The sequence below is a fragment of the Taudactylus pleione genome, unplaced genomic scaffold, assembly GCF_031769625.1.
Source record: "Taudactylus pleione unplaced genomic scaffold, aTauple2 ptg000173l, whole genome shotgun sequence".
Classification (NCBI taxonomy): Eukaryota; Metazoa; Chordata; class Amphibia; order Anura; family Myobatrachidae; genus Taudactylus; species Taudactylus pleione.
In genome coordinates, this window is record NW_028284575.1 from 6,117,754 (window position 1) to 6,138,773 (window position 21,020).

The window sequence follows — 21,020 nt, forward strand, 5'->3', positions numbered from 1 at the left end:
CCTTAAAACCTGGACTGTAATGGTGGAGTTTGGGAAACTCTGGCTTAGCTGCAATGGTATAAACCTGGAGTTCGCAACTCCAAACTTCAAGTACCACCAACAGGTCATGTTTTATGGATTTCTCTAATAATGCGCAGGTGAGTTAATCTATTTTGCTGGGTCAGTAATTATCCCACCTGCTTCCACAGACAGACAGACAGACAGACAGACAGACAGACAGCCTGCCAAGGGAAACATGCACAGAAGTTGGAGCCACTCTTTCTAAGTTTTGGGTGCTTAAGGTGCCCCCAGGACTTTAGTCGGTCCCAGCCAGTGGTGTATGAGTATGTGAGAAGGGGGGGGACAGACAAAATATGGATTTGTAGAAACTCAGAATGTATGGGGTTAAAAATGATCATGGTTCACGAATCATTATTAGACGCTGTGCATGTGATAACAGTGTACAGTACAATATGTGTCTGTCTGGGGGAAGCTGTAATACAACAAAGTTCAGCACAAACTGTATCAAAGGAGGTTAGAGATGTAAAGTGTAAAATTACTTTCTGCCAAAGTAAAAAAACTAAACTTATGATTTGATTTCATGAGATAGTCTTTGTTAATTAATTTTGCCTGCAGACTTTGTTCATTCATATCCCATGTTAGTGAGAAACACTGCAGTGTTTATGTACGTACAGCATAGTATTACTGCAATTACCAACTTCCCAATAATAAAATCCATTTTATTTATTGTTTTCTTGGTGTTTCTCTCCTTTTATCTGTTCTCGTATATGTTGCCACTTGTCACGTTAGCCTAGATCCTGACTAACATAGTTCAACCGGCCTCTATTAACAGTATCTTATTTACCTTAACAAAGCAAACCACGTTGCACTTTGTACATAAGGTTAAAACAAATTAGTAGACTAAAGAATGGGGAATTTCAAAACCATGGGAACTTTTATTGTGAGAGCATAAAGTATACTCTACCTGTAATATCCAGTGGCTGAGAGGCTCAGTCGTGAAGCAAAAGCTTGGAGAACCTATAAAACGAATAACACAATGGGGGAGTTGAATTATTTAGAAGCTTCTTCATCATGAAAAAAAAACCCCACAAGTCACTAATGAATACTGTGTAGCGCAGTCAGTCTTCTGACATCAGGATGCAACTGATAGGCTAAAATTTAGTATGATCTTGGCCGCTAATATTCTTATACTCCCATCCCAGGCTGCATCACCTGATGGCGACGCCAACGGTCCCTCTTGTCACATGACACAGACATACGTATACCTGCAGGGATTGTAACATTTCCTTAATTCCCTTCTCTCTTCCCATCCAGAGAGTGAGCAAACTTTTTAGCAGTATTTTAAAAGTTTATGGCACTGGTTGGTCACAGTGAGAGGTTGGAGTTTTACATATACAACTTTGTACAGGAACACACCTGGGGATTTATCTGCCTCTCCCAGCAAAAATACACGCTTCTACACTTCTAGGGTGGGGAGGCAAGGCCCCTTAACATTCGCTGGGTCTAAAAATCAGCTGTGGTTTAAGGGACGGGTACTGGATGCCGGCGTTTGGACAAAATTCAGACGCCGGCATCCCGCCTGACTGATGTGTCTGGATGTGCGGTTTGGCTTTCAGTCACATCCTTTACAACTACACATCAAAGCACCAAAAAAAAAACTAACCAATTTTGCAAAGCAGCAATTTAGTCAATCTGCCGCTAGGTCCACACAGGCAGCCTGACAGAGAATCACACAGAACCTGCCACAAACTGTGATACTCAATGTAGTGGGATCAAGTTACCAGATTCTTTAGGGCCTATTTATCATAAATATTTGTGGCATATTCCCTGAAAACACCAATACCCGCAAATATTAAGCATCGCCCCAATGCATAAAGGAGAGACCGGGGCAGATATCAGATATCTTCTGCTGTCCCTCGATTTCCGTCAGCAGTCACAACCCCAATAGTTTTTCCGAGGGTTGCAAAAAACTGTCAGATTTACCAAGCTGCGGAATGCGAATGTGAAGATGGCGTTAGCCGCTGCAGCCTGTAGCGCACACTTTGCAAAATTTACTGGGAGAGGGTCAGTGTCGGACTGGAGCATGAAGGGCCCACCAGGGTAATGCAGTGATATAGGCCCACCAGGGTAATGGAGTGATATGGGCCCACCAGGGTAATGCAGTGATATGGGCCCACCAGGGTAATGCAGTGATATGGGCCCACCAGGGTAATGCAGTGATAGGGGCCCATACTTAGGGGTGAGGCAGCCTCTAAAGGGAATGTGGGAGGGGCCCACCGGGGGTTTCCCCTGTACCCCTATGGGCCAGTCTGAGTTTTTTCTCCAGATCTGGGTGCTAATATCACTGCAAGATGCATTGAGAATGTGCTTATTAATAAATTGGCCCATTTATCCCCCTGCATGCAGCAGATTTGCTTTGTACTATACAGAGAGGCTCGTCTTCTCCTTTCTGATAGTGTGCTCCACATCCAGAGTAAATGTTTTTGTTTTTTTTAAGTTGTTTTTTTATTTATATACAGCTGTACAATACATAATGAGTTGGATTTAACATCTATACTATAATAAATTACAGTAAATTAACAATAAAAAAGGAATAAAGTGACTTAACAACCCAGTATAGCTTACAGTAATATATCAGAAAGAAAATGGAAAAAAAAAATGAATGAAAAAAAAAAGAAAAATGTTAATCAACTCATTAATTTACAATTTGCATGCGGTGATAAAAAAAAAAAAGAAAGAAAAATAATACATTCACATAAAAATTATTTCACGCTGGCAGATTAAAATAAACTGTATACATTTGTTGGCAAATCATTAAAAATAACTTGGACTCACCCACTCCTCCCATTTACCAGTGGGATAGTTTTTGGCGAAAGGTTCCAGTCTCTGCCAGAGAGTCTCACAGGCGTACTTGGTAATAGAAGGATATGTAAGTTGATTAGAGTATACCCCCTTGTTTTTTATTTTACCTGCCTATGAAATGCACATTCCGTATTCACCTACTATACACTGATAGTACAACCTGCATAGATGACACATAACTGGACTTTTTTGCATTCACTTCAGGCCACCTCCCAGTTACCCCCCCCCCCAGGAATGCCCATCGCTTTGCCGCTAGATTTCGGGTACCAATCGAGCTAATGGCACTAGCACCTTTGTGCATACACTCATGTGCTTTCGGGGGCATAGAAATTTTCCCATGTGCAGTATTAAATAAACGCTCAACAACGCGACATCGCCATTGTGCGCGGTTTGCCTCCGCCTCTGTCCCACTGTCTTGCCCTGACGGCGTTTCAGTGGAAAGTTGCAGTGATAGAAGATCTACCTTCTATCACTGCAATAAGCGGTGGCAGAAAATATTTCTTATCATAGCATTTTAATCTTCATCCCTGACTATCTTCTTACTTGCAGGACATTCTATAAATACTTTTATTGATGGCTTATTAGGGTATTTATGATAAAACAAATTATTTATAAAAATTCTGCCTCCCACTCTCCCCCCCCAAACACTGCAGCATGTCAACCATGCTGCGGCTAAGAGGGGACTGCGAGCGATCACGCAGGACTCGTTCTGCACATGCGCCGACCCACAACAATGGGATATGTACTAACATATATTATTGTACTAATCCAGCATTAGCCTGATTATTGTATAAACCTCTACTATCCTGAGTTTAAGACCTGGCGACATCTCAGTACCGGTGAGAGCATCTGTCTATGGGAAAAGGGCAGATGGCAGAAGACCTCTGTAGTGTTGTGCCAGAAGGTTTATGTGATTGATTCCGGTGTATCATAACATCATAACTGGCCACAAGTTACTGGGGGTAGAACTCAAGTTAAATGCTGTCTGTGGATTCCTTCTTTAAAGCACTGGGACTCCTTTCTGATGATCCAGACCAGATTGCTTCTGCAGGATCCCACTTAAGTAACTGTAAAGCAAGGCCACAGCTCTGCTGAAGAGTACTGTGCTTGTTATATCCTGCTGTTTTTGGGAAATATCCCACAAAATATGCTTTAATAAATATGCCCCTAAGTGAGAGAGGGAGTTCTAGAATATTGAAAGTGAACATCATTTGGAAGGTACTGTACACATTAGCACGGTAAGGTGAATAATAAAATAAGCATTGATAGTTATTATAGGTGAATTATGTTGTGGCCGGTATTGCTGGCTACAGTTCTAGGCTTCATTCACTTTAAGTTTTTTTTTCGAAAAGCTGTCTTTGCTTAGAAATATTTATAGTAATAAAAGTTAAAAATTAATATTATTCCAATTTCCACTACAAATGCAGACATCTTGGGGTTGGATTACTGTAGCTATACTTAGCATTGTGATTCTCCCTCTTAAATGATCCAAAAACAGAATTTTGTTTTATTGTTTTAATACTTAAGCATGTACAACATGAGTTTAGAAGTATGTGACTGATGTTATCGGTATAAGTCATTTTTGTTATTTTCCTTATAAACCAAATCAATTGAAGAACGGCAACTTCTGCAGCTAGTAGCGATATTTAGCCAAATATATGTACTGTATGTATAGCAATGACTACACACACAGATGAGAGAATCCAGTTTTCTATACATACGTCGGGGCCGGGTTCTGCGTTGCAGGCACTGCCGATGCGGGTGAGCGAAGGTGGCATTTTCATATATAAATCATTGATCACTTTTAAACAGCAAAAATAGTATTTTCTTTAAGGTCTACATTAAACATGATCTTGAGATTCTCTCACCAGTTCAAAGGATTTTTATTTTTTTTGTTATCACCAGTTCTCTTCACTAATTCCATTATATCACTTCCCATAAGTTTACATACGCTAACAGCGATCATCCTTATGGTCTACATCAGAAGCTCTGCATCTGACTTAGGGCCTGATTCAGACCCGGACGCCATTTGCGGTCGCTCGTTGGCTAAAAGGGGCCGGCTATTTAAATCATGTGCTCGCACTGCGTCGCGTAAGCCGCTCACTAAGTAATAGCGAGTGGCCGCAGTATGCGCTCGCACCTGTATAAAGACGCCCCATTGCCATTCGCAACACACGTCATCTCCGGCAGTTGTAGGATTAATCGGGAACATCGAGAGCCATCGGAGCTGCTCGCAGCGCTTGTGGTAGCCTTTTCCCACCACAACATTGTGAGCAGTTCAGGCTAAAATACAACCCAGTCACGTGTGCAATGACGCTACTTTGCTAATTATACACACCCATTAAATGCCGTTCTAACGGTCGGGCACGCCTGCTTTCGCACATCCACACCCCCATTTTCAAGCACTTTCCCCTGTTACCACCCACAAATGGCACTGTCACTCAAAATAGCGGCCTAACTGCGGGCTACAAGCGAGCACTTTCTCATCGCAATGACTGGTTCGCGCACGCACATTGCGACTCATATGCATGCGCAGATTGAGAAAAATCGCTCAATGCAAGCGAGCGCAGCATAGCGTCCGGGTCTGAATCAGGCCCTTAGTGTGTACTGAGCATGTCCTTTTAATTGTATGCCTGCCCCTCATATTTACTGCAAAATACAGAGCAGGCACTCACAGCCATCAATTTATATACTATACGGGATGCGGTCATAATACAGACCACAGGTATTCTGGTGTTCAGAATGCTAACACTGGAATCCCGACACTTGCCAGAATACCAGCGCCGGAATCCCAACTGCTGGGATCCCGAAGGCAAGTCCTTGGTTTAGGGTTAAGGTGCGGGGTAGGATAGGTTTAGGCACTATGGGGGGGAAGTTAGGTTTAGGCACCGAGGAGGGAGGGTTAGTGGTAGGGAGAGGGGAAGGTTAGGCTACCGACCGACAGGTGTCGGTATCCTAACCCTGTCGGGATCCCGAGCGCCGGCATCCCGTATCCAACCCTATTATACAAGTGAACAATAATACTTTTTCATCTCATTACGTAACCTGAGATTGTAAAGGTGTAAACTTTTGCAATCAATAATTTATAATGAACATACAGCCAGTGAAGCCACACTTCTTTGTAGCAGTCTGCAATGCACAGACAGACTGGCCAACTGGCAAATGCTATAAGGGTCAATGGCCTGCTGGTGGTGATGGTCTGGTTCGACCGTCTGGAGGCCTGGCTGAGCAGCTCCGCTTCCCAGCAGTATGTTCAGCTGGAGTGCTTAGACCGGGACGAGGCGCAAGGCCACTCCCCCGTGACTCGCCCCTGTGACGTGTGGCCACGTTCCTATTCCCGTGCGTATGGTCCGTTCCTGCCACAGTAATCTGGGACATTTTATCATTTTACATGGGGAGCTATACTACTGCGGCCAACAGACTGTTTACAACAAACTGACCATAACAGATTAAGGGATCTATTTACTAAGCAGTGTTAGGAGACAGAGTGAAAAGTGATAAGGTGCCAGCCAATCAGCTCCCAACTGTCATTTTTCAAACACAGCCTGTGAGATGACAGTTGGGAGCTGATTGGCTGGTACCTTATCACTTTTCACTCTGTCTCCTAACACTGCTTAGTAACTAGACCCCTTATTATACTTTCATCCCAGTTACACATTTAAAGAGGTTGTCTAACTTTCAGGCAAACTCTCCCCTTCATTCCATCCCACCCCTTATTTGTCTTATTTCTGGGGTCATGGAGACATTGAGTGGGCCCTGGTGCTGGGGGCTTCACCACGTCACGTAGTATTTTCCTGTGCCCAGAGGGGGAGTGGTCACGGCATGGTCACGGAACTTGTCGGCGTTATATAAGTACATGCTAACAATAATTGTTACATACAAATAAACAGATTTTTTCTATGCAAATGGTATTTGTACTGTATGCTGGTGCTGTCAGCAACTGAAGTCGCCAATGTACGTGATGCATGCGGCCTGCGGGTGACAGCGGGCATGAAAACCTTCTCTTGAAATGTTTAAATCGCACCTCTATATTATTGTAGAGCCAATTTCGTTTTTATTTACACGTTGATATCTGGTGTGATTACTGAGCCATACTCCAGATGGTTTATGGATTGTAAGCTCTGTGGGTGGTACCAAGCCTACAGTGAAGCTCTTACCTTGACCGCCATCCCGTACACATCAGTGCCAAAGGATCCTCCCGAGGGAATGGAATTGGGCACAGTCTCAGTGCTGGTCCCCGAGATGTAGATATAGGATATTGGTATGTTTAGTTCCCGGCTTGCAATCTAGTATGGAGGTAACAATAGATGTGTGTCATCTGCAATGGCATTACACGAGTACCGGGCACACATCAGCAGGCATGTAATGTTCTATGTGATTTGACAAGTGTTAGTACAGCTCTTTGTATTTTTTCTTTATCTCCTCAGTTATGAATAAGTAGTATAAGGGTCAGGCTGCATGTGACAATGATAGTGGCAGGGTGTAAAGAGAGAGATGGAAGTAAGCAGGATAAAGCGTAGATGAAGCGCGGTTATGCCGGGTCGCTAGCGGTTGAGTCAGGACGCTTTGACAAGTGTCTCCCCTTTCCACCAGCTCTTTCTGATACATCCCCATGGAGCACTCCCTCCTCCTCACTTAGGGGGAGATGTACAAAGCCTTGGAGTGTGATAAACTACCAACCAAATGTGTATATATACTAATAGTATAAGACCGTTGTATTTGTCGGTTTGTTCCAAGTTGGTTAAACCAATTTTCATGAAAATGGCAACATTGCATAGGGAATCAGATGATTTACCACCGGACGCACACTTAGGGGTGCCTAACCCTAACCCCCCCCCAGTACCTAACCCCAATCCCCCCTCTAAGTGCCTAAACCTAACCCCTCTTCCCAGCTGCCTAAACCTAAGTCCCCCGGGGGGGTGCCTAACCCTAACCCCCCCTTCCCCTAGCCTAAACCTAACCTCCCGGCGGGGGTGCCTAACCCTAAGTCCCCCCCACGGGAACCCTAAACCTACCCCTCCCCTGAATCCCCCCCACCCCCCGGAGTTATCCGCGCTCGACGCCCGGCGTCCCTTCGATCGGGATGCCGGGCATCGGGCTCCCGGCATATGTCTAATGACAGGCGTCGGCATATCGACCCTTGCCGGGATATGACAGTCAGGAAGTCGGCTGTCGGGATTAGGTCCACCGGCTTCCAGACTGCATACCTTGTGTAGGACCCCTAGAAACAAACTGCATTTTGTTTAATCTCCATCCGTCAAGTTAAAACTGAGCAATAAGAAAAACAAAAATTATTTACATCATCAATGCAAGAGATAGGTTTGTTCCGTACGAAATCGCAGTTGCAATCGCCATCCGTACTCAATCAGGCCCTTAGTGTACCTCAGATGTGCAGCCACACCACGTAAGACAGCTACAATTAATGGAGTTACGGCCTACTGAAGTGGTTTGAGCATTTTCTGTACCATACTTGCCGACAATCTGGCTGCTCCTTCCGGGAGGGAGCAGCAAGATCGGCAGAACAGGGGGCGTGACCGGCAAAAGGGGGCGGTCCAAAGGAGCTGAGGTCGGTTTGCGGGCGTGACAGGGGGCAGGGCCATGCAATCGCGTCCTTTTAGCCCCGCCCCCGCTACACAATGCAGAAAAAAGACATTGCGAAGCAGGGGGCGGGGCCAAAATGACGTGAATCGCGTCAGCGCCCCCCCGCTGCTGGGGTTAATCAGGTAATGGGGTCTGGGGATCGGCGGCAGGCGGGAGGCTTGCCTGCCTTTCCGGGGGGGCGGGAGCTGCACCCGTTTATCGGGAGGCTCCCGCCCGATTCGGGAGGGTAGGCAACCCTGTTCTGTACACTGTACATGTATACAAAAGGAATAGGAGGGCCGCCTTCTGTGGGGGAGCAAAGGAAATTCTGGCCTACGTTTTGTCTTTTGCCCTATTTTATCTTTCTACCCAGTCAGATGATATCCTAGTGATGAGAGGCCCTCACAATATTGTACGTCTCATACACTACTGCGTGAATATTAATACTGACTTCTGTCAGGGTAGTCTGATCTCTTTTGCTTACAGCTGGATTAAATCTATTATTATTGTTATTTATTTCTATAATCGCCACAAGTTTACGCAGTGCTGTACAGAGAATATACATCATTCATTTTGGTCCCTGTTCACTTGGAGCTCACTGGCTGTAGTCCCTAACGTACAAGCACAAACACTTGTTTAGTTTGTCATGATCCAGGCCTGTATTCAATTAGGTGCGAAAAGTCCCGGAGTTTTCGCCGTCATCGCTGGTTTTGCCTCCTCGCTTATCCCAGTTTTAAATTTCAAAGGACGCGAAAACGCGTCCCGATGAAACTTAACAGGCGAAGAGTGTTGCCAGAATTGGGGAAATCAGCCTGACCACCCCCCCCAAAAAATATGCACTAACATTGGGGATTAATCTAGATGTCCCCGATTAGGCCTACTGAAGCTATTTGGGGTACTTAAGTGCTGTCAATTGCTCCAAAATAGCGTCTTTGCTCAAGTGGTGAAGAATAACACTGAGCAGTTTTTTTTTGTTGAAAATAATTACTCCTGTCAAATTTGGGGTACTTAAAAATGGGTGCAAGCATAGTTAAAAATCGCTAAAGTCAAGCTTTAAATTGTGTCAAAAAACGCACCTTCAGCAAACAAATCAAACTCCCAAATTGAAGGTGTTTCTATTTCGCTACTTTTTAAGTTTGTACCCCAACTTTGAACTTTTTCACCCGCTTTTTCAAAGTCAGTTTTTTGGGGTGTTCTATATTTTTTGTAGGATTTTTTGGGATGCAGTTTACCTTTGGGGACCTGTCCTAAGAGTGCAGGGGTGGTTTCCCCGCCTTTGCACCCCAAACCCGCAATTGTGCACTTTTTTTCGACAGGTTTCATAGGCGAATCTTTTTCGCCTATTCCAATGCATTGAGTTTCCGCACCGGTGAATAGACGCCACAATTGAATACGGGGATAGGTTTTCGGCCGCTGAAATGACGTCACCGGCTAAACTTTTCCCGCAGAAACTGACTTTTCGCCGCTAATTAAATACCCCCCTATGTCTTGAAAGGAAAACCACACAAACATTGGGAGGACATACAAACTCCACACAGACAGGCCATGAACTGAACTCATGACTTCAGTCCTGTGATGCAGTAATGCTGGCCACTACGCCATCAGTGCTGCCCAAACCTACACAAAGTCACTCGGGTAGCTAATTTATGTCTAGTAAGTATAAAGACCACCAACATGAGTGGTTCTAGCTGCTGCCAGCATCTGTACAATATAGAATTATTTCAGCTTACATTAGAAAGTCAGTAAATATAGTTAAGAAAATCTGACCCTTCTACTACTACGGTTATGTCCTCCTGAGATACACGACGTTGCATGGTCTATCTCTGAGCGTTGCCTGGAATGACTGGAGTTCAGTGTATATGTAGATTTATTTTTTTTCATTCTCTAATATAAAAGTGTTTACAGTACATGGAGACAGCACAATATAGAGGAAACCTCATACCTGCATCACCTTTGTGTGGACACCTTGGCCCATTTCTACTCCACCGTGACTGACCAAGACTTTCCCATCTCTGTAGATATGGACCAAAGCTGAAGCCTAAGGAGAAGAAGATCTACCGGTTACAGTCATAGCCTCTTTTGGACATTATTTATTGGCCTGAAGATATCCCAGGTAACCTCACCTCTAATCAACCCGTTAGCAACCACAAAGCAGCGGGCACTGATCATTTCTGCTCGCACCTCCAGAAGGCGCGAGCTGGAACAGATTGCACAACTCAACCTGGGCGGCTAATTTAATCTACCCCATGATAAGCAGTGCCTTAACAGGGCTTTAACGTGCCCTGTGCCGGCATGGCCCCCTTTGTGTGATGTCATGATATCGCACATAGGGGGCGTGGCCAGACAGCAGCCGGAAGCACAGCACTGCACAGAGCGATACTCCGTGCAGCTGTATACATTGCAGGGTGTCTGCCTGTAGCCGTTCCAGACACCCTGCTAGCCAGAAGCAAGGGCCTTGGGGCAGGAATGGTGCCGACCACAGAGCGCTGCACTCTGCAAGCTCTCACTCTGTGCAGCGGCACCGGTTGCACACCCCTAGTTATGGGCCCTGATTATAAGATACACTTATAGAGGAGAGGGAGCCTGTGCTGGTGGGATCTGGTGTTTAACTTTTGGTGCCCAGACTCTCCTCTCCAGGCTATACCCATTGTCATCCCTGTGCCCCCTAGTGAAGGAAGAAGTATAATTTCGAATTTCTCCCCATAAAAGTCTTCAATCTATCCACTCGAGATCCAAAGAGAAATCCTGACAGTGGCATTAATTATACACAAGATACTTTCCGTAAAAAAAAAAACATTATTTCAGTAAATCTTGTTGCACGGACCTGGTGATATAGTTTCTCAACAAAGCCCACAGTGAATTTCAGGGGTATAATAGCAATGCCTCGCTTTTTCCAGTAGTTCTCTTTGTTGAACTTTTGGATCTGGTCTCTTCGGCTGATGTAGGACGACTTTTCCATGCACTCCTTCCAGCACCGCGCCAGATTGGTCGAGTCAAACTCCTGCTTATAGTGAGTCCGGCTAATGCCTTGGTACATGTTCTTCTCTCTGACCTACGGTAACAAACACCACACGCTGAGCGAATGCCAGACACAGCCGGTAATACTCATCCATTTCAGTCAACGGTAAACACCAGATAGGTACAAACGTGCCAGAGATGCAGCCAGGTCGGTGGAGACCAAGCCAGGAACTCCACCTTGAGTGATCCTTTCAGTATATTTAGTCATATTACTGAGCATGTGGACCTAGCAGTTTGCGTAATCCAGAATCTCAGAATTCCCCTTGGAAAGAGCATTACTCTATGGTCTGTACTGATAGTCTGCAGCTTATTCCTCTCCTTTCACACTTCCCAATGATCTTTGACGGAGTCACAGATTGGCCAGAACTTCTCTAACTCATAGGGGAGAATTCGGCTTAACTAATGGGTGCCCGACGAAGCGACTGAATATTGCCCGTACAATGAAACATCTACAGTTCCCAAGGAAACCACATGGCAGACATTTTGTTTTCTGGAACTCCATTTCATTGGAGTCACTGGGTGGCTGCTACATAGCTGAGATGTAAGGTAACCTAATGACGCCCAGCTGTTCATCAAAGCCAACCTCACTACTCTACCACCGACCTACCCTCCCCATATAACCATCCTCACACACGTCACCCTCTCACATGTGTCATCCCCTCCCCTTATGTCTGCAAGCTCTCCTACCTCACGTAATGTTGTCAGCCCCCATTTTGTCCACCTGTGTATCATTTGCCCTTTCCCTTCTGCATGTCTTCCATGTTACCATTGTTCCTCCTCAGCTTCTAGGTAATCTAGTGCTGGTACTGTCTGTTTCTAGTCCTTTTTGACTGTTGTCTTTCATAATCTTTGCTATATTTGCTCTACTCCCCATTGTGTGGTGCTGTGGGCTTATGTGGCACCTTACTATAATAATAATAATAATAACAGAATAACTTCAGGCTGCTCACTTTAGATGTAGATGAAAAATAACTAGCACAGACAAGGCTACTAGGCAAGTTACTAACACTACTGGAAGGATTATAGGTTACCTCGTATGGTGAGAATAGAGAATGGTAAGCCAAAGCAGTGTACGTGAGCGACATTTCTCACCTGGTGGGGAGGTAGGCCGCTCTTTATGGCCACAGCATCCATTATAGTCTCTGCGACCAATCCTGTCTGAGGAAAGCCGAAGCCTCGGAAAGCAGTGTTAGACGGTAGGTTCGTCTTGCAAGCCTTAGCGCGGCAAGTAAGGTTGGGGAAGCTGTACGAATTGTCCATTTTAATCAGACAAATAACTGATACCTGAGAAGTAAAATGTGACGGTAATTAGCCAATAATGCCATGTACATTGAATTGTCCATTGGATACAGTTATTCTCAGAGACCATACATAGTGGCCAGACTGGGGGACAGGGCTGCAGTGGGCCAGGACTGATGCTTCTGGGGGTCCCAGGCATGTGAGGGAGGCATAACTCCTATTATGGTGTGGGCACACCCACTTGGCGCACGCTGTCACTATTTAGCGGCAGGCAGCTTCTTCAGAGCGCCCTGTATTCAGATCTGAGCATGAGGGCGTGGCTTGTACTGGGGCCTGACTGATATTTTGGCAGCCTTGTAGGGGTAATGTAGGAGGTTTCCTATTCCACTCCATTACATAAATGTATAGCACATGTACAGTATGCTTACCAGTCGGTCCATGGTGATGCAATTGTGTCCCCTATACAAACGCCAAGTCCCACACATTACAGAATTTCAGTTGATAAGAAGTGAAAAACACAAATCAGACAGTAAGTAAATAAGAAAGATCGTGCTTGTAGAACGCGGTTACCAGGATAGACTCATCCGGGCTGCATCCCGCATTGCTGTAGAACGATACATCCACTCCTACTATTGTGCCGTCATTCATAAATCCAACCTGCAAAAGAGTAACAAAGTGTGGCTGACTATGACCGAATAGCCCGACGGCTGCATTCACTGACCAGCAATGACCTACTGTATCCCACTCACTTTGTATATCCCTTTGAAGGGATGGCGACCTGCGGTCATTAACATGTCCTCATTGCGCTCTAGAACACAGCGAATGGGCCTTTTGAGTCTGTAACGAAACGGCAGAATGTGCATTAAATTAATTTGTAGTAATGTAAAAATAAAATGAATACGGTGAGAAAAAGCTGGAACAAGTGCGATAGACCCGACATGTATATAGATAGATGAAGTCATATGTGTGCTTCAAAATGATATTGAAATATTATCGACTCTAAAATACGGTATACCGTTCAAATAAAACGGTAGCATCAGGTAGAAGAGGCACTTTGACGCCGAGTCGTTGATTCTTTTTCTCTTCCAAAAATGTGGCGGAATTGTTCAGGGCATTTATCAGCTCACCTTCCGCAGGAGCAGCCAGCGCACGAGGGTTCTGTCACTTGCGCTGCGCTCGGTTCCGTCATTTGCCGCAGAGCAGAGGAAGGCTCAGCACACAGTAACCACAAGCTTCATCTGGGGGAGATGTACCAAAACTTCTAAAGAGGACAGGTGGATAAGGTTCCCATAGCAAAAAGATTCTAGCTACCATTTTATAGAATGTCCTAGACAGCTGCGATCTGATTGGTTGCTGTGTCACTTGTCCAGGGCCGGCTCCAGGGGTCGGAGCACCCTGTGCCGGCTCTCTTTAGTGCACGATCGAAGATGGGTGTGTGGCCTAATTACCATAGGCCACGCCTCCTACGTGACATTAATTGGAGTCGAGCCTGCATGGCACCCCTCCAAACAATGTCAGGCTGGGTGGAGCCTCACTAGCTGGGCTTCCCCCAGCCCTCTCCAGTCACTGAATGGATGCCGCGCCCATGCAGGCAGCATCCAGACTCCGGGGTCCGGCACCGCCGCGGCGATGGGAGTCCCCAGCCTCCCGATTTGACCACCCGCGGGCCACTTCGCCCTACGGATGGAACAGCAGGATAGTACTGTCCCGCTGAAATCGGGATGTTGGGGATGGGTGCGCCCTCTATGGGTGGCGCCCCTGTTAGACCGCACTGGTTGAACACCCCTAGAGCCGGCCCTGCACTTGTCCTCTGAGGATGGTTTGATAAATCTCTGCCACACATAGCGACACTGGCGTTTCAGCAGCTCATTACAACTAGCTCACAAATGAAAGCAGAAATCAGAGACCACAAATGAGTCAGATGGGGGGACGACAGTGTCCGTATACAGGGGCGCCGAGAGGGAGTGGGGGTGCGAGTGCTAATTACCCGGGCTTTAATGGAGAGGCCTGGCACAATGCAGCGGCTTTGCATATGTACCCTGGGAGCCGGCAATAGGTTGCAGACAAGACCCATGGGAGCTGGAACATATCTGAAATTGTGTGTGTGTACAGACAGTCATACACTGGTAGATGGAGACCGGTGACGGTACAGTATACTTATTCTAAAGGTGCATTTGTACCACACATAGATCACTCACTTTTGGGCAGCCACTGCCGCTGCAGATGCGAATATGCCCGGTTTGGTAATTTTGCCTCCAAATGCTCCTCCCACTCTCTTTACACGAGACATTATCCTGTTAGATGGGACATTAAGGACTGATGCCACCGTAAGCTGCGAATACAATGCAGTGCATGAAGAACAGTATCAAAATGTTTTAAGTACCTTATATATAAAATTCATTGGTCTGTCTGTTTGTTTGTTTGTCTGTCCGGTTATGCATTCGGACACCGCTGCACCGATTGGGATGAAACCAGTGCGAGGTGGTCCAGTTGGATCCTGGCCAGGTTTTAGGGGGGTTGGGGTCCCGTTGGTGTACACTGGGAAGAACTTTGACCCGGGGAGCCTGTTCTGGGCCTTCCACTGGATGGATTTGGACAACATCTTCACAGTGTGGTAACAATTACATACTGTAATACTAGGGGGTTGAGTTCCCGGTCGGACCTCCCGTTGGTGTAAGCTGGGAAGAACTTTGACCTGGGGACGCTGGGCAGAACTTTGACCCGGGGAGCCTCTTCTGGACCTTCCACTGGATGGATTTTGACAACATTATATAGTTTGGACAAAAACTTCACAGAGCGGTAATAATGGATCCCAGGAGACATACTAGGGGGTTGAGGTCCTGGTTGGACTTCCTGTTAGTATAAGCTGAGAAGAACTATGACCCGGGGAGCCTATTCTGGGCCTTCCACTGGATGGATATGGATGAAAACTTCATAGAGGGGTGGCATTTGGCCTGGATTGCTTAATGGAGTTGATGGGGTCCAATTCCGACATCACGGCAGAGTGCGCTGGGCAGAACTTTGACCCGGGGAGCCTATTCTGGGCCTTCCACTGGATGGATATGGATGAAAACTTCATAGAGGGGTGGCATTTGGCCTGGAATGCTTAATGGAGTTGATGGGGTCCCATTCCGACATCACGGCAGAGTGCGCTGGGCAGAACTTTGACCCAGGGAGCTTGTTCTGGGCATTCCACTGGGTAGGTTTGGACAACATCACAAATAATTTGGATGAAAACTTCACAGAGTGCTAACTTTTCCCCGGGGATCCTGTTCTGGGTCTTCCACTGGATGGATTTGGACGACATCACATAATAATATTTAATAACTTGAAGATTGGGATGAAACCAACACGAGGTGGTACAGTTGGATCCTGGCCAGTTTTAGGGGGGCTACACTTGCACACAGGAGGTTGTTCCAAACATCTTGGAGAAGTAACCACAGATCTTCTGTGGATGTAGGCTTGCTACTGTCTCTTCATGTAATCCCAGACAGACTGAATGATGCTGAGATCAGGGTTGTGTGGGGGCCATATCATCACTTCCAGGACTCCTTGTTCTTCTTACGCTGAAGATAGTTCCTAATCACATTGGCTGTATGTTTTGTACTGAGGAAGGGGATACATTCCCTGAAACGTAGACTTTTATTAAAAAAAAGTACCCGATGTGGACTTTTCACTATTCCTAAGTCTCTGGGTGCCTCCTGCTTTGTCGCCACTTGTATTGGGGTGCACACCCTTCTGGAAGGCAGCGGAGCAGGTACACTGGGTGGAAGTATTGGAGTGACTGGGACAAACTGGGAAATATATATTTTTTATTTTTTCTGTTTCCGTAGAGAAGATGGGGAGCTATCTCTCTGCTGTTTTAGGATAGTTTTTTTTTTTTTATTATTTTAATTTAATGGTACTTAATAGCGAAATTGTATTTAGGTACATGATATATGCTATATGCCTAGAATATACCAAGCTTACAGGTTGCAGATGCTCAGCCGCACACATCTTATGTAGACATGCCACGGTGGGTGTGGTGAGCCCTTGTCCTGGGTCACGGACCAGAAACGTTGGCACCTATGAATAGGTAACATGCTCTATACAAGCCTCCACATTGCAGAGACAAGTGATGGGAAAAGACGGATTGTAAGTACAATATCCATAATAAAACCCATAGCATGAATCCCATTATTTGGAAGCCTGACAATGTATAGCTTGTACTGTATGGTTAAACACTGACCTGTGCTGTAGTGGGATCCTGGGTGGAGATGTATATATCAAACTCATTTTCCTCCCCCTTTGGTATGATCAGAATAGAATTGGTTTCCATATAGAATTGTTCCTGTCCTCCAATGTGAACTTCCCCTGAAAAAAGTCAGAAGACCCCTGGTAATATAACCCCTGATGTCCCATCAATCAGCTCTCACCGCAGACATGTTTGTTTGGTAAAGGTACAGGAGCTGCTACATAAACTCCAAACTCCGATTCAGTTAATGGCAATTTGCTGCCATACACTCTGCCATTCCCAACTGTGCACAGAATCGGTATGATTTACCGCTGGACCCATGCCCGGCGGTTGGAATCCCGACAGCGGTATCCCGGCAGAGGAGGAAATCCCGATCGTCCAAGATAAGTATATACTAACCTATTCTACCCCCTAACCCTCCCTTAGGGGTACCTAACCCTAACCTTCCCCCCCAGTGCCTAACCCTAATCCCCTCTTCCCAGCTGCCTAAACCTAAGCCCCCGGGGGTGTGCCTAACTCTAAGACCCCCCCCGGGGGTGCCTAACGCTAACCCCTCCTTCCCATAGCCCAACCCTAACCTCCCGGGGGGGTGCCTAACTCTAAGTCCCCCCCGGGAACCCTAAACCTATCCCCCCCGCGGCTATCCGCGCTCGGCACCTGGCGTCCCTGCAATTGGGATGATGGGCGTCGGGCCCCGGCGTATGTCTAATGACAGGCGTCGGCATATCGACGCCTGTCTTTAGACCCTTGCCGGGATATGACAGTCGGGAAGCCGGCTGTCGGGATTAGGTCCGCCGGCTTCCCGACTGCATACCCTGCACACAAACCCGCCTCATACTGTACCCGGAATACCGCCTGTCTTCCTGGGCACCTATATGGGGTACGAGGAAAAACCTGCGATGTTGCCGGCTGTGATGCGCCGCTCTGGAAAGGTCGCTAATAAAATTGCGCCATACGACCCGAAAATAGAAACAAGGAGCCTGAATCAAAGTCGCTTAAAGAAATGCACGTATTGGCGTCTAGTGGCGGTTACCCGCCCGCGAGTTTATGCAGATGCCGCTACAAACGCCTTCCCTGGTGTATATCCGTTTTGGCTGAATGGGCAAGGACTGAGACACCCACATTTAGCGCCCGCGCACGCTGTAATAATGACTGGTGCGTCCCTTATACGCCACCATCGGTCGCAGCATCAGCCCCGTGGAAGGTGCAGTGCCTCCGTCTGATCTCTGCCTCCTATGCTTGTGGCTCTGCGTCTGGGAACGCAGCTGCTTGCACTGATGCACCTGCGACATTCCCATAAATACACCCACTGAACAGACCATGTTTGCGTACACCACTAGCAGCCTCCCAGTCCCCGCCCATAACATTTCTGATAGCGTCTGTCCCGATCGCAACAGCACTATTGTGCGTACACTGTGTAACGTTCGCACCATAGGGGTCTTCAGAAATTTTACACATGCGCAGTTGCTTAAAAAAAAATAAAAAAATCAATCAACTACGTCATCGGCAGCATTGCGTTCGGAGTTCAGATTGCGTTCGGCTCAGTCTCAGGCCCAAGATCTCTGGTATCGATGAATGTATCCATCCCTGTAGGAAATCCTTCATTCTGTGATACAAGTCACAGACATTCTCAGGGACCTCATTCAGAGCCACTCGCAAAAAGCGAACGCTCGCTCTGAATGAGGGCGGCCGCTTTGTTTTTTGAAGCCGGCCTCCTGGCCACTCGCTAAGCTGTGGGTTACCACCCACAGCTTTAGCGAGCGGCCAGGTGATGGTCGCGATGGTCGAGACCATCCCGACCATCGAGGCTTGCGACGAGACCCTTGCGGTAAAGTCTCGTCTGCCGCAAGCCCCAGTTAGCTTCCTGCTCTATCAGAGCAGGAAGCTCCCTGCTGACATCACTGGTGATGTCAGTAGGGCCGCCTACAAACGGTAGGCCTTCCTTCAGGAATGCCTCAGTTTGTCCGGCCACACCCCCACCCCGCTTACATAACGGGGCTAGCTGTTGATCAACATAGTCAGCCGCCCCGTTTGTACTGAGCCCCGGAGCGAGTGAATTTCTCACTCGTTCCGGGGCTTGCGCATGCGCACTGCGAGCGCTGTGTGTCCGCAGGCCCTCACCAACGACCCGCTTGCGAGCGGGTCTGAATGAGGTCCAGTGTTTCCACATAGATGAGACGATGAGGGGGAGAGGGGATATTTATCAGACTTCTTTTGTATAACTATTGAATGTACCTGCAGTCAGTTACTATTAGTCACAGTTTGCAGAAAAGGGCTGATAAAATATTGTACACTAAGCTAGGGGGTACAATATCCAATCTTAGGGGTCAATTCAATTAGGGGCGAAATGAGGGCAATGACCGCGATGAGCTGTTGCAATGATGATGGAGCGCCAGAAACGACACCCTAAATATGCCCCCGAATTTTCCCCTAGATCGCACATTTTAGTTTGCAGCTCCATAGGGGTCCATATTAAACTACAATAATTAGGGGCTACCATATGTGCGTAATAAGAGTCTGCTTTTCAGCTGTGAAATAGTCAACATAAGTCAATTATTTACCGGTGTGTTTAGAGTTATAATGCCTGCATGGTTAATGTGCTTTAAGCAGTACTAGAAACGTGTTGGGATCCTGGCACCCACACGGTCGTGTCCACATAGTAACTGCCGACATAGTGACTGCAACAGATACAGATACTGAGTACACAATCAGAGACCCAGAAGAAATGTTATACATTCACTAATACACATTAGACTATATATCGTCCGATATATCATTTTGACACGGATCTAAATGATTTATCAGGTACATTGTCTAATGTGTATCCGGGATTGCGCGCTCCCGTGGGTGTCATTGTCAGCGACATTGTCACAGCAGATATGACGATCCAGCGGCCGACTGCATGCTCCTGGATGCAGCCACTGAACGATATATCGCGCTATATCATTGTGTGTACTTGCGACTAATACACCGTTATATCGGTCGCCCCGTCGGCCGTGATCCAGGATCGCCTAATGCACAGGTTCTCAAACTCGGTCCTCAGGACCCCACACAGTGCATGTTTTCCAGGTCTCTTCACAGAATCAAAAGTGAAATAATTATAACCACCTGTGGATATTTTAATATGTGTCAGTGAGTAATAACTACACCTGTGCACCTGCTGGGTGACCTGGAAAACGTGAACTGTGTGGGGTCCTGAGGACCGAGTTTGAGAACCACTGCTCTAATGTATATCCAGCCTAAGTCAACTTTCACAATACTGACATTCATAATGTCGACACCAGAATGTCCACAGTGATGGCACCATCATAAATGTGGACACCTGAAAAATGACAACATGGACAGAATATCAAATGTCAACATTGTGAAAGTGTCAGCTTTAGGGTTGGGCTTAGATTTAGGGTTTTGGTTTAGAGCACAGGTTCTCAAACTCGGTCCTCAGGACCCCAAACAGTGCATGCTTTGCAGGTCTCCTCACATAATTACTAGTGAAATAGTTAGTTGCACCTGTAGATATTTTAAAATGTGTCAGTGAGTAATGAATACACCTGTGCACCTGCTGGGTGAGCTGCAAAAAGTGAACTGTGTGGGTTCCTGAGGACCGAGATTGAGAACCACTGGTTTAGAGTGAAGCTTACCTTAAAACAGACATTGTCGACAGTCTGACCGTATCGACATTTCATCAGTGTCGACCTGATGAATGTTGACCTATTGAATGTGGGCAAAATATACTGAATCTGGCGTAATCGTGAAAGAGAATGACACTGCCCCAGTGCACAATGCCACCCCAGCTGGCGGCCCTCAGAGGAGGAGGAAGGGAGCAGGAATTGCTGGAAGAGTGTCTGCTTTGAGTGTGCTTCCATCCATTTTACCGAAGCCCACCGGGAGAAGATGTTATTCTGTCTGGGGGCCTGAATTGTGCCCAGGGCCCAGCGTTTAATCTGCTGCTGGGTGCAAATTATGGTCCTGTTTTAGCCAACCTATGCCTAGTGCTGCTATTTGAGGATGTTGTAGCCATAATATCAACTATGCAGAGAGGAATTTTTAAATAGACTGATAAAAACAGGCTATGCAACATTGGTGAAAA

The 21,020-nt window shown here is 46.6% G+C and overlaps 1 protein-coding gene across 2 annotated transcripts in view; it reads right to left on the reverse strand.

The window, feature by feature from the left end:
* The window catches only part of LOC148521209 (aldehyde oxidase 1-like), a 90,260-nt gene that overhangs the window by 21,941 nt on the left and 47,299 nt on the right, over positions 1-21,020 (reverse strand). For both annotated transcript variants that reach the window (XM_088475560.1, XM_088475559.1), the window contains exons 17-26: positions 16,928-17,052; positions 14,898-15,031; positions 13,449-13,536; positions 13,270-13,356; positions 12,553-12,744; positions 11,267-11,494; positions 10,385-10,480; positions 7,020-7,148; positions 2,836-2,910; positions 965-1,017 (exon numbers count right to left, since the gene is read on the reverse strand). In XM_088475560.1, coding sequence (XP_088331686.1) covers positions 965-1,017; positions 2,836-2,910; positions 7,020-7,148; positions 10,385-10,480; positions 11,267-11,494; positions 12,553-12,744; positions 13,270-13,356; positions 13,449-13,536; positions 14,898-15,031; positions 16,928-17,052 — 1,207 coding nt within the window. The remainder of the gene's footprint in view (positions 1-964; positions 1,018-2,835; positions 2,911-7,019; positions 7,149-10,384; positions 10,481-11,266; positions 11,495-12,552; positions 12,745-13,269; positions 13,357-13,448; positions 13,537-14,897; positions 15,032-16,927; positions 17,053-21,020) is intronic.